This window comes from Oncorhynchus mykiss, chromosome 6 (assembly GCF_013265735.2).
Source record: "Oncorhynchus mykiss isolate Arlee chromosome 6, USDA_OmykA_1.1, whole genome shotgun sequence".
In the NCBI taxonomy this organism is placed as follows: Eukaryota; Metazoa; Chordata; class Actinopteri; order Salmoniformes; family Salmonidae; genus Oncorhynchus; species Oncorhynchus mykiss.
In genome coordinates this window covers 24,557,323-24,570,586 of record NC_048570.1, presented here as the reverse complement: position 1 = coordinate 24,570,586, position 13,264 = coordinate 24,557,323, and the positions used below count along the sequence as shown (strand labels likewise).

The 13,264-nt window shown below is 43.9% G+C and overlaps 1 protein-coding gene across 1 annotated transcript; it reads left to right on the top strand.

The window, feature by feature from the left end:
• Window positions 1–4,262: 4,262 nt before the first annotated feature.
• LOC118965019 lies at window positions 4,263–13,100 on the top strand. Its single transcript, XM_036981738.1, has 5 exons — window positions 4,263–4,331; window positions 4,439–4,749; window positions 5,152–8,112; window positions 12,472–12,534; window positions 13,094–13,100. The coding sequence occupies exons 1-5, from the start codon at window positions 4,320–4,322 to the stop codon at window positions 13,098–13,100; spliced, it is 3,354 nt and encodes a 1,117-aa protein (XP_036837633.1). The 5' UTR covers window positions 4,263–4,319.
• Window positions 13,101–13,264: the final 164 nt, after the last annotated feature.

The window sequence follows — 13,264 nt, the reverse complement described above, 5'->3', positions numbered from 1 at the left end:
GGCAGGGGTGTCTTTTCTGTAAAATGAAAGAAACTGTGATTCATGTGTTTTCTGTGTGCACCAGGTTAATGCCTTTAATGTCTCTGTTGGAATGTCTGTGTGAGAGGTTGGGGGTGGTGTTTACTGTTGGGATGTTTATAATGGGATGCAGGTATTTGTGTAAGGCGAAAGTCAAGTGTGTTTTGTTGAACTTTCTGTTTGCTCAGGCAAAGTTAGCTATTTGGCAAACAAGGAGGAACAGGGTCAAAGGTGGGGGGATAACAGACTCTTTACTATTGTTTAATGGGATGGTCTCTGCGTGCCTCAGGGTTGAGTTTGAGTTCTATAAAATGATATAATGTGTAGAGATGTTTGAGGAGATATGGTGTGTTGGGGGGGATGTCTATATAGCTGGGGAAGATGTTTTGGATATACAGTTGTAGGAGTGGGTATTGTGATGTTGGTTTGTATAATGTGGTAGATAGAAAGGTGAGTATGGCAAATGTATGCAGTACAGGATATATATTTTTGTTTTTTTAATTTTTAAGGGGGGGGGGGGGGTAAATTAAATGAGATTGTTTAAGTAAAGAAAGGCCAAAAAGTCTCATCCTCCCTCTCTATCTCACTCGCTCACTCACTCACTCACACCAACCAACTTTAAATTTAAACCGTCCCCTCGCCCATACCCGGGCGCGAACCAGGGACACATCAACAACTGACACCCACGAAGCGTCGTTACCCATCGCTCCACAAAAGCCGCGGCCCTTGCAGAGCAAGGGGAACTACTACTTCAAGGTCTCAGAGCAAGTGACGTTACTGATTGAAACGCTATTTAGCGCCCACGCTAACTAAGCTAGCCGTTTCACATCCGTTACACTAGGTTCCTGTTTTTCTAGAGAGTTTTTCCTAGCCACCGTGCTTCTAAATCTGCATTGCATGCTATTTGAGGTTTTAAGCTGGGTGTCTGAATAAGCACTTTGTGACATCTGCTGATGTAAAAAGGGCTTTATAAATAAATTGTACTGATTGATTGATTGTATGAAATGGAGTAGCATATATCCATCATGTAAAATGAACAATGAGCACTGTCTCCATGGAGTATTTCACTGCAGGCAATGTATATTTACGTGGTGCATAACATTATCTCATATCACATGCATGGCAAGACATGATTGATGTAATTAGATGCTCTGGAGAGATCCCACCCTCCTTCCCCAACACATGTAGAATGCTTAGAAACCACCAGAAATCTATGAAATAGATCAACAGATTATGTTTAATCTCCTCTCAAGGTCTGTTGATTTACAGTATCTCAGAATCAGGAACTGTCATATCCCATGTGATATGTCAAAACAAGTTGATACATGTGTTATCATGGTGCATTGGGTTTGTATTTGTATTTATTGTGGATCCCCTTTAGCTGCAGCAGCTACTCTTCATGGGGTCCAGTAAAATGAAGGCAGTTATGCAATTGTAAAAACTATCCTATACATTCACAACAGATTTCACAAAATCCATGTTCCTGTTTGATTTCGGGATAGGCTGTCAACAGCACGTACTGTGACACTATGATATGTATTCTGATTAAGTCAACAATACCTCTAGGCATATCTGACGTCATGTATTTGATATCTTTATGTGAAGGTTAATGTCCATATTGACATCAGTTCATTGTGTTTGAGGACGGTTCACTGACCGGTTTTCAACGGATACGATTAGACGAGTTTAACAGTTACAGAAAAGCTACAGTGGCCTATCAGAACAGCTGCAGTATCAGAGGCGCAGAGCCTTAATTAACGGGCTACACATAATGGCTGACGACAGCCAGGTAAGGTTCATTTTAGCCTACGTTTAACGAACTTTACAGTTGTCCTAATTCCATCATGTTCTAATAGCAAGTCTGCTTTAAGTGCAGAAACTATGGTTGATATTAGAAAATAAGTATGATTGGAAGTTTAGGCAAGTAATTCCAATTGGGGAATTGTTGTGGGATGTTAGCATACCATATTGCGCGTGTAGCATTCGTGCCATGGAGGATTGTGCAGGCCGGCAGGTTGCTACAGGATCCTAGTATCATGTATGTTATAGGGATCCGATCTGGCTGACTTTTTCACCTGAAATGCTCATTGGCTGTCCATAATGAGCCCAGCGAGCAGGATGTGTTGCTGGGCTCTGCAATAATTAGCTCCCAGAGCAATTACAAATAACTATTCTTGTTTTAAAAGCGTCATTACAACTAGCAACATGACGGTCAGTCACCTCTAAGCAGGACTCAGTAGAAACGCTATGTGTTGGATTTGTCTCGCTAAATTAACCTAGCTACCATAACAGCCGTGGAGAATTTACACTACAGTTTTAAGGGATCTCTCTGAAGGTTTTAGATGATACAGTGGTGCTTCGTCCTCTGGATGAAGAACCATACATCTCGGCTTGGCTTCATTGCATATTTGGGAAACGTTGACATGCCATTTGTGTTGGCGGATGGATGAAAATAATGTGATTATAGTATCGTTATACATAGGCTAGCAGGAAAATCCGCATGAGATATCCATAGAACTGAGCCCTGCTCCGTTTCAGCACCATGGCACGGTCCCCTGACGCCAAGAAACGTGTCAGCTCTATGCAGCAGACAGCTCCACAGTGCTGAAATAGTTCAAACCCCCTTGAACATCTTTGATTTGAAATTATTCTGCAAGTGGTTATAATTTATTGCACGTCCTAGTTCTGCAGCTTTGCAACCTCAGAATTATAGCTAATGGATGGCAGCGAGTTACGTTTTTGTGCATGGTGATGCATGATAAACCATAAATTAAACGCAAAAACGTGTACTTAGACATATTTTCGTTTGGCAGAACTTTGACAAGCTTTGATTTGTTTTCTAATTACATTGACAATTCATATAGACATTAGACTTAGGCCTAATTGTGACATCATGTGTGTATGACATCTTTGGAGAATGCTCTGGCTTCAGCCAATCGGAATCGAGTATTCAACAATGCTTTGGCATAATTCAAGGACGTTCATATTCACTTCAGTTGTTTGCCGATGGTTCACTGACGTTTTTTCAAAGGAGGTATTAGTATTTCCTCTAAACAGCCTACAACAATAAGCTACACATCATGTCAGATGACAGAAAGGTATGGTTCATTTAGCCTATTTTGAGTTTAGAGGAGAAATTACTAACAATATAGTAGGTCACTAACACAGCAATAGGTCTCACTGGTTTGATCCATGGACTGAAATCTGACCACTATTGTCGTTTTGTTTAAAATAAGAGCGAATAAGTTGTTTCATAAAGTCACAACCTAGGACTGATATTGGCCTCTCATTTATCCACCCGAGCGTGAAATGGGAGGATCCCCCGGATGACCAAAATAAGGTTGTGGAGAATATGAAGGATGAAACAGAGACACATGAGACCAACAAGAACAGGACAGGAGGCAAGGTAAGAAATATGCTGTCCTCTACACATGTTCTGCCTACTTAGGTACAGATCTAGGATTAGTTTACTGTCACTAAATCCTAGCCTTAAAGCATTAGGAGGAGACGCTACACTGACCTTAGATCTGCTATGAGACCTATAATCTGTTGTCATGTAGGCTAAACGTAAGACCGGTGGCTGTGCCAAGAAGACTTCCGTGGATGAGGACAGCAGCATTGGTGAAGGTCTGAGATTACTTCATGTTGGGTGCAGGTTGTGTTCAAATTCATCAGCACTAATCTGAGAAGATAGTATCTATATAGGTGAAAGCAATATAGTGGAGGCACGCAGAGAGATGTGCTTTTACCTGTCCAGTGCAATCAAATCACTAAAGGTGAAGGAAATTAGGGATCACGTTCAGATTCAACTTTAGATTTCTCTTTGCGGTTTCCCAGAGTCTTCTCAGACACCCGGGTGTGGTTTCCGGGAAAGGGGATCTATCATTGAGCAGCTGGAGAAGGAGGCTCAGAGGACTCTAATGCCTTCTCTCAAGATTGGGACATGCTGTGCCCCAATCCTCCTCTCCTTCCTGAGGAGTCTAACTGATGAGCAAGTCCCATGTCTTTTTCCAACCTCACATACAACAACTCTGAATTTATAGTCATAGTGCACCTTCGAACCACAAATGGGATTTCAAACACTACACCTAACCCTAACATCACTGTAACCACACCCCTAACTCTTCCTGTAAATCAAGAACAAAATGTCTCATGTACTTGCTAATAGCTTAATTAAATACACTTTTATTTTCCCTGACATGGCTATCTAGTGACTCCACTAACTCCACTATCAGTGTGCAGGTAAAATATGTTTCCTTTCTTTTCTTTTCTCTAGCCAATGGAGGGTGATTCAGCATGGCATGAAAAATAACGTAAGTCTCTCCACATAAGGTTCTGGTCAAAAGTTGTGCGCTATATATGGAATGGTGTCATGGAATTACTTGATTGACAAAAACATTCCTCTGTTTGTTGGCCATAGCTCACATTCGAGCAGCTCTCCACGCTGTGTCTGAAGATTGTTAAAGTCGTGACCCAGACAGCCCTCCGCATTCTCCTACCAGCGCTAGCTCGTATCATGGGGGTGAACCTGAGGAGTGGGGCAACCTCCCCAGAATCCCAGTGCTCTCTGACAGGGTCTGAGGATTCCTTAGGCAGTCTGGATGAGAGAGAGAAAAGGCTGCTGATCAGTGAGATGAACTACTGGACTAAGGAGAGGAGGAGGAATGGCAGTGCAGGGTGCCGCCAAAAATCCACTCGCAGAACCTCATCACCATGCTGTTCGCCTAAGAGGTATGTTCACAGCAATATTTCAACTTAATAATTGCAAGACCTGACGCATACTTATCATAAATTATTAACTTGGAATTCACACCTTGTAGTTTTAAGTTCTGGTCAGAAATGTTGCCACTGAGGGGGTGGGTCCAGGTGAAAGTCATTTTTAACTGGGTAAGCCATAAAGTCATCTATGAATAAATAGATCAGCCTTTCAGAATTAATCATATTCTGATGTCGTACAAACATAAAAATCAGGCAAAAAATTGTGTCAGTTGGCTTTAGGCTTCTAGAACTACGGTGGTATGAGAAGTATCCATCATTGCTCTAATTTGGTTTTCAGGCTCACTAATGACCCAGATTAGATACAGTTGGTCACATTTGCATGGCATAAGTGGTGATTGTGTGTTTATCTTCAAGGTCCCAGACCTCATTGCAGAGCTTGCCTGCAACTAGAGAGGCTCCCCTCATGGAGGATCCTCTGAAGGCTCTTTTTGGGGTAACGGAAGAGAGCCTCCTGATATCCCTGGTTGAGGGTCACTCCAACCCCACCTCCTCCAGCTCCTCCGAGTTGAGCTGTGCTATCGTGGGGGAGGTGGTACACCAGCTTAACTCTGGCCTCTCAGTGGCCATTCAGGCCAGCCCGGGGAGTTGCCCCCCTATGGACAGTCAGGACATAGCAGCAGGCAAGGAGGTCATTCGGGTAGCCTCGGTGCAGATCCTGGCCGAGCTACAGAGCCAAACGTCTGAGCCAGAGTGGGTAGGGTTTATCGAGCCCCTCATGGACCCTGTGACCGATGATGTGCTGGATGCCATTGTCGGCACAATGGACAAAATGGCACAGGACTTCAACATCCTATTGGATCTGGCCAAGAAGATGACAATCTTGGGGTCTAAATTTCTGACCAATCTTCAATGTGACCTTGATGTTGAGTGTCCATCTGGGAAAGAAGGGACCACTCACTTTCTCAAAGAGACTGGATCCTCTACCAGTGTGGTGGCCAGAAAGCTTCAGACCCTCTCTAGCCCCGACTTTCAGTCTAAAGCCCTGAAGGCGGTGAGCACCATCCTTACAAGGAAAGTCAGCAGCTCTTCTGGCATGGCTCCTTCCTCTAGGCCTTCTAGTGCTGCTCCTAGCCTTACTGAAGCCCCCCTGAATACCAGCTGCACAGCCCTGACATCTGTAACCTCCACTGCCACAGTGATTGTTAAGGCATTTGTGGGAGGCATGGAGACGATAGCATCATTTGAAGGCACATGTGAAGCCGTTGATTGGCCAGTTCCTGTAAATGACCACAAAACAGGATCTTCACAGATGATAACCTTCTCTCTAGCACGCACACTCTACGGCCGTATACGAGCAAAGCTGAGGGACCTTTTAACTCTATCCACTCGAGAAGAAGGTGTGGCTAAGGATGCTTCTCTTCAGGAGTCTTCAGACACCCTGGAAAAGGCAACTGTTTCAACTGTTGAGGTCCAGTTACCCAGCACCGAACTTAGTAGAGTTCCCAGAGAGAGCCAACCAATACCAGCTCTCTGTCGCTCCAATCTGGATACCAGTACTCAAGAAGTTCTTAGCAGTGTTTTTTCCATCTACAAGTCAGAGTTATCAAAAGTGGAGAGTAAATCCTTGGCCGTTGTCTGTTCATCTGATGAGTCCCTAGAGGCTTGTTGGTTTGTTGATGGTGTCCTATCAAAGCTCGATGACTATACTATTTCCCAGTCACCCTCACCCAATGAAGACTTGAGCGTGAGTACTCAATATTCTCAACTGAGCTCAGAAGAGAGTGTCAGAATCACAGAGTCCTCTACTAGTCTGATTCAGAGCATTAAGAAGCTCTCTAGCAATGACTTCCAGACTCAGGCAGAAGAGGCAGTGAGTAAAGTGCTGATGAGATCCAGTCATTCCTTTATCACACAGATCAGCCATACTGGTCTTCAGAAAAGTCTGCAGGCTGGCTTATCATCTAGCTCACCATCAGAGATCCATGTCCTTTCAGAATCCATGTCCTCCATGTCCTCTGAGAATACAGCCTCTGGATTAGTGGAAACCTTTGTCAAAGGAATGGCGACTATTTTCCAGAAAAATGAGTCCACTGACACTGTGCTACTGGAAAGAAGTGGGAGAGTTTCGCAGTGCTCCCACGGGGGCTCCCAAATGGATGATACTGAATTGAGTGTTAAAATATCAGAGGAGAAGCTTTGGTCAACAGCTAAGACCATCTGCGTCAGTATGAAGAACACACTTAAGGATTTCTTCACAGGGCTGAAGCCATACGGATCCGAAAGGACAGAAAATGCTTCTTCCAAAGAGACCCTTGGGGAAATCCTGGTTGCTATCCAGAGTGAAATCTCAAACTTAGGGCGAATGAAGGATTCCAGGGAGCTCCTTCAGATCAATGATATGGTAGGAACTATGCTGAAGGAGGTTGAGAAAAGTGAGGATGACAGTGAACAAGTCTGCCAAGACATCCCTAGAACCTGTTCATCTTTGTCCATTTCTTTAAATGGTCGTAGTTCCTTGTCCAGCTCTTCAAAGGGTCCTAGTTCAGAGTGTGAGTTAGAGATCAACCTCCCTGGCACTCCCATCCCTGACGAAGTGCCTTTTGATCTGACCTGCCCCATCGTCAGGAGCTCCTGCATCGACACCAGGGTCTCTAAAATGCCAGATATTTCTTCAAGTGACATAAAGACAAAGATGATGGCACACATAGATGAACCCCTGCATCGTAACAGTCCAATGACTGACAGCAGTCGACCACCGAGTGCTAAAGCCTCTTTTCGATCCTCCACTCCGTCTTTCACCAGCAAGGGAACCTCTTTGGTGCCAAAGGAAGATGGGATTGACATTGACGAGAAGGAGGAGTGTATCCCCAGCAGCTCTGGCCATCTGAGGGAGCTCTTAATCACCCCGGACATCAGCAGTGCCACTGCATTCCCACAACAGTACTTGATGGACCCCAGCAAAGATGATGGCATCTGTTTTGTCACCATACTGGTGATAAGGTTGCTATCGAAGATCAGACCCTCAGCCCTAGATGGACCCTCCCAACAGGCAGCAGACATGACAGAAACATCTCAGCAACTCATCAGACAAGTCCTGTCTGAGTTCTGTGCTGCATCCAGATTCTCCAGGACACAGGCATATTCCCAGAACCTGTACATCCACAGGGTGTTCAGAGGTGTACATCAAAACCTCATGGAGGAGTTTGGCTCTTATAACACCCTGCAAGCAGCTATTTCCTCCCAGGACCCTGCATTTGACAGAGTCCTGGTAAAGTCCTTGACCCAGCAGCTGGTACAAGGATGCAAGGAGGCGTCAAGACCAGCTTCTGCTGCAACAAACCCATTAGACCAGGCTGAGACAGAGAGGGGGGCTGAGCAGAAAGCAAGGAGCTTCCTTTGCTTTTCAATGACCAAACTCAGGATCAACTTCAAGGTATAGCAGGGAGTTAGCATTTGTTTTTTGTTCCAGTTAGGTGCTGATGTTATTGATGTGGCTATGATAAGACAAATACATGAAATAAATATGTTTTATTCATCACTAAATTGTTGCCTTGGATTCAGAAGTGTTCCATTTATTTATTTATTCTCTTTATTCCTTTCTTCTGTTAGCGTTCCAAGAGAGGAAACAAAAAGGACTGCCATTCAGTCCAGGAACAGACTGAAATTCCCTCTACTGATGCACATTGCATAGGTAAGGATGTTTTAGAGCTCTGCTATAGATTGTAGTTTTGTTTAGGTGTGTGTTAGAAACATAGGTATGCCTACCAAACTCATAGCACTGTTATTTTTCAACGTTACTATACTGCCCCTCTCTCTCTCTCGTTCTCACACTCTCTCTCACACTCTCTCTCACGCTCTCTCGTGTTTCTCTATTTCTCTTGTGTTTCTAGTTCCCGTTGGAGAGGTTTCTCCCTCCATATCTCAGCCTGTCAAAAAACGATCCTTGATTGTCAGGGTCTTTTCAGCAATGATGAAGCCATTCAGGCGCTTCACCAAGAAGAACCTGTAACCTGTTACGCTGCATGAAGAACTACTTTTGTAACAGCAAGACTTTTGACAAGAGGAATTTCTGCATGTCTACCCTTTCAAAGTCTATTTGGTCAAATAAATGCAAATTATTTCACAAGAATTTCAAGTGTTTTGGAAGATTGGTAATACTGAAGCAGATTTTCTCAGAGAAATGCACTAGTTCCTCCTTGGTTACATATTTATTGTGCAGTTTTTTGAGTTGGCAGGACTTGGGGCAGCAGGTAGCCTTGTGGTTAGAGCGTTGGGCCAGTAACTGAAAGGTTGCTAGGTCAGATCCCTGAGCTAACCATGTAAAAATTTGACATTCTGCTCCTGAACAAGGTAGTTAACCCACTGTTCCTAAGCTGTCAGTGTAAATAAGAATTTGTTCTGAACTGACTTGTCTAGGAAAATAAATAAAATAACCACAGCTTGACTCTAATACAATAGTTGCTGCATAGACTGTCAGATAACCAGATGTCTATTCATTTAGTTCGATTGGTAAGAGCTTATTAGCAGCAAGGGGAAAACACATAGAGGAGAATTAGCTATCTGCAGCTAGATCAAATGTTGAAAATATAAGGTCCAACAGTTGACAGTGTATGTCAGTCAAAAACCAAGCCATGAGGTCAAAGGAATTGTCCGTAGAGCTCAGAGACATGATTGTGTCAAGGCGCAGATCTGGTGAAGGGTACCAAAACATTTCTGCAATATTGAAGGTCCCCAAGGACACAGTGGCCTCCATCATTCTTAAACGGAAGAAGTTTGGAACCACAAAGACTCTTCCAAGAGCTGGCCGCCAGGCCAAACTGAGCAATCGGGGGAGAAGGGCTTTGGACAATTCAAAATAGCTCTACTCTGAGAACTACTTTTAATCACAGAGTGGAAAGCATAGAACCATACTGTGTTGATCACAATTATGGGTGTATTCTGGAATAAGACAAACCTATACATAGAGTTGGAGTCTGAGTGTGTGTACACACAGCCACCTCTTTAACCACTCTTCAAAATATATGGCAGCCTTTGAGATGGAGAGGCAGGAGAATAAGTGACAGAACAAGAGTGTAATAAAAGCATGACTTCTCTCCCACTCCTGCTCACAGCAGCAGTGCAGTGGAGTATCTTCAACAGCCATAGGCCCAGGGGTTTAATATCACATATCACACATTTCATATCACATTCTATGATGCAATGGAGAATACAGAACAAAAACCAACCCCCATAAGATAACACTTCGCACATCACAGCCAAACATCATGTATCACATGAAGAGAAATGTGTGTTCTCTGGACGTGATGCCTTGTCACGGACCTGCTGTTTTGATCTTCGCTCTCTCTCTCCCTCTCCCCCACCTCTCCCTCTCTCTCTCTCCCTCTCCCCCACCTCTCCCTCTCTCTCTCTCCCTCTCCCCCACCTCTCCCTCTCTCTCTCTCCCTATCCCCCACCTCTCCCTCTCTCTCTCTCTCTCTATCTCTCTCTCTCTCTTTCTCTCTCTTGCAATGCATGCTGGGAGTTTTTTGGGAGTTTGAGTGTTTGGTGTGGAGGGCTCTATCCTAACTAACTTTCTTTGATTCTTTTCTTTACATGTTATTTTCTATGGTGGAGGGTTAATGCAATATTGTTTTAACGGTATCCACAGTTTTTTTAAAGATAGGGTGGAAGAGGACAGAGTAACTCTCCTGGGGTTTGGTTTTGATAGCCTTTAGCCGCACCCTCATACTACTCCTCCTTTGTTCCGCGGGTGATGTGGAGGTAACCCCAGGCCCTGCATGTCCCCAGGCACCCTCATTTGTTGACTTCTGTGATCGAAAAAGCATTGGTTTCATGCATGTCAACATCAGAAGCCTCCTCCCTAAGTTTGTTTTACTCACTGCTTTAGCACACTCTGCCAACCCTGATGTCCTTGCCGTGTCTGAATCCTGGCTTAGGAAGGCCACCAATAATTCTGAGATGTCCATACCCAACTATAACATTTTCCGTCAAGATAGAACTGTCAAAGGGGGAGGAGTTAGCCTGCAAAGTAATGTCATACTTTCCAGGTCCATACCCAAACAGTTCGAACTACTAATTTTAAAAATTACTCTCTCAAGAAATAAGTCTCTCACTGTTGCCACCTGCTACCGACCCCCCTCAGCTCCCAGCTGTGCCCTGGACACCATTTGTGAATTGATCACCCCCCCATCTAGCTTCAGAGTTTGTTCTGTTAGGTGACCTAAACTGGGATATGCTTAACACCCCGGCAGTCCTACAATCTAAGCTAGATGCCGTCAATCTCACACAAATCATCAAGAAACCCACCAGGTACAACCCTACATCTGTAAACAAGGGCACCCTCATAGACGTTATCCTGACCAATTGCAGTTGCAATATGCAACTGTTCAGGGAAGTCAGGAACCAATACACGCAGTCAGTCAGGAAAGCAAAGGCCAGCTTTTTCAAGCAGAAATTTGCATCCTGTAGCTCTAACTCCAAAAAGTTCTGGGACACTGTAAAGTCCATGGAGAACAAGAGCATCTCCTCCCAGCTGCCCACTGCACTGAGGCTAGGTAACACGGTCACCACCGATAAATCCATGATAATCGAAAACTTCAACAAGCATTTCTCAATGGCTGGCCATGCCTTCCTTCTGGCTACTCCAACCTCGGACAACAGCTTTTATTTTTTTAAATATATATCAGGCACTTTTTTTCAGAAAACCGATGGCAGCGTCTATCATTGCTCTTCTACCATCTATCCCATGTAAAGTTAGTTAGGCTAGGGGTTAGGGTTAAGGTTAGAGTTAAGGTTAGAGTTAGGGGAAGGGTTAGCTAACATTCTAAGTAGTTACAAAGTAGCTAAAACGTAGTAAGTAGTTGAACGTTTGCTAATTAGCTAAAGTTGTCTGTGATGAGATTCAAAATCATAACCTTTGGATCGTTAGACATCCGTGTTATACTGTATGCCCACCCCTCCACCCTGACCAACCACCATACTTTTGTTTTTGCCTTAAATAACCATTTGTCTTATATAACCATACCAAACATAACATATTATACTAATTTGAGTGTTCCGGATTTACATTTACTATGTTACGTCTAGTCAATGAGATCAGGCTGATCACAGACATGAACAGAGTAACAGGTCATTGTAGTTATGAGTGTGAGTGTTAGAGAGGGATTGGAGGATTTCACTGTGGGTCAATGCAGAGCTAAGCATGAAGGATTTTTGTGGCATGACATAAAACCAGAAACCACAGCACAGAGGAAACCTCTGAGGGTCATAATGGCTGGTCCCATTAAACCTGGGGGAGGAGGAGTTTGAGCAGACCTCAGAGGACAGGAGCTGTCATGGTGTTAAGGACAGTAGATGAATCACCACACTTTTTTGATCTTGTTCCCTGTGTGTGTGTGTGTGTGTGTGTGTGTCTGACAGAGGTAGAAAGTGATGAAATACAGAATTGTGCGTTCGTTTGTTGTAGCTTTCTATTATTGTAATAGATCATTTTCATCCCTAGCTTTTAAAGAATGAGGCAAGAGGAAGTCACATTTCTCAAACAAGAAACATGGTTGACTGTTTCCCTTCAGTCGATTTCTCATTCTCTTGTAAAATAGCAATGATGCAAGTGCTCTGATCTAGAAGCCAGTGAAAGCGAGAGGTTTTACAGCTACTTTGTTCAGCTCAGGAAAGCCCCACTGCAGCACTTTGGAGTGTAGCATTGTGTTTTGATATCCTCATCTCCTTTGACAGAGTCTCCCGCATTCCGACGGAGCAGATAAAGCAGTACTGGGTAGAGCTGGTGGGGCTTTCAGAGTCAGTTTCATCTTTCTGCTCAGGCACAGGGCAGGCATCCTATGAAGTGTTTATTTTAGGAGTTCCTGATTTACCTCTGAACGGTGTCAATGTAAGAGAAAGTGGGATCCGGATGCTCTTTTACCGTTGTATGGATGTCTCTCTTTGACGAAGAAAAGCCTTGCCAATGAGAACCTTATTCCAGTCAGAGAGATACTATCAAGATTTGTGTTGACACATACCCTACTGCTTCAGTCAGGATAGCATCACGGCTGGGGATTTGTTGTCGTCTGTCTGAGACGGAGATAATGGTTGAGCAGAATACATTTAGAGGTACATTGAGAAGAAAATCCTGCATGTCTGAAAAAGCCCACCTTGTGGGTGTCACAACTTCTGCGGAAGTTGAAGCCTCTCCTTGTTCGGGTGGTGCTCGGCGGTCGACGTCACCGGTCTTCTAGCCATCATTGATCCATTTTTCATTTTCCATTGGTTTTATCTTGTCTTACTACACACCTGGTTTCAATCCCATTCATTACTTGTTGTGTATTTAACCGTCTGTTTTCCCTCATGTCTTTGTCAGAGATTGATTTATGTTCAGTATTCGTGTTTTGTATTTGGTGCGCGACTGGTCATCGTACCCACTTTGTATTTCATGGTTTTGGAGTTATGTGTTTTAAGTTATTAAACTACTCCATTCCACCAAGTTTTGATTCTCCTGCGCCTGACTTCCCTGCCACCTATACACACGACT

Coding starts and splice junctions, on each gene's coding strand:
- LOC118965019 (XM_036981738.1), top strand. Junction 4,750..5,151: donor CCATGCTGTTCGCCTAAGAG/GTATGTTCACAG, acceptor TTTATCTTCAAG/GTCCCAGACCTCATTGCAGA. Junction 8,113..12,471: donor GAGACAGAGAGGGGGGCTGA/GCAGAAAGCAAG, acceptor CTCCTTTGACAG/AGTCTCCCGCATTCCGACGG.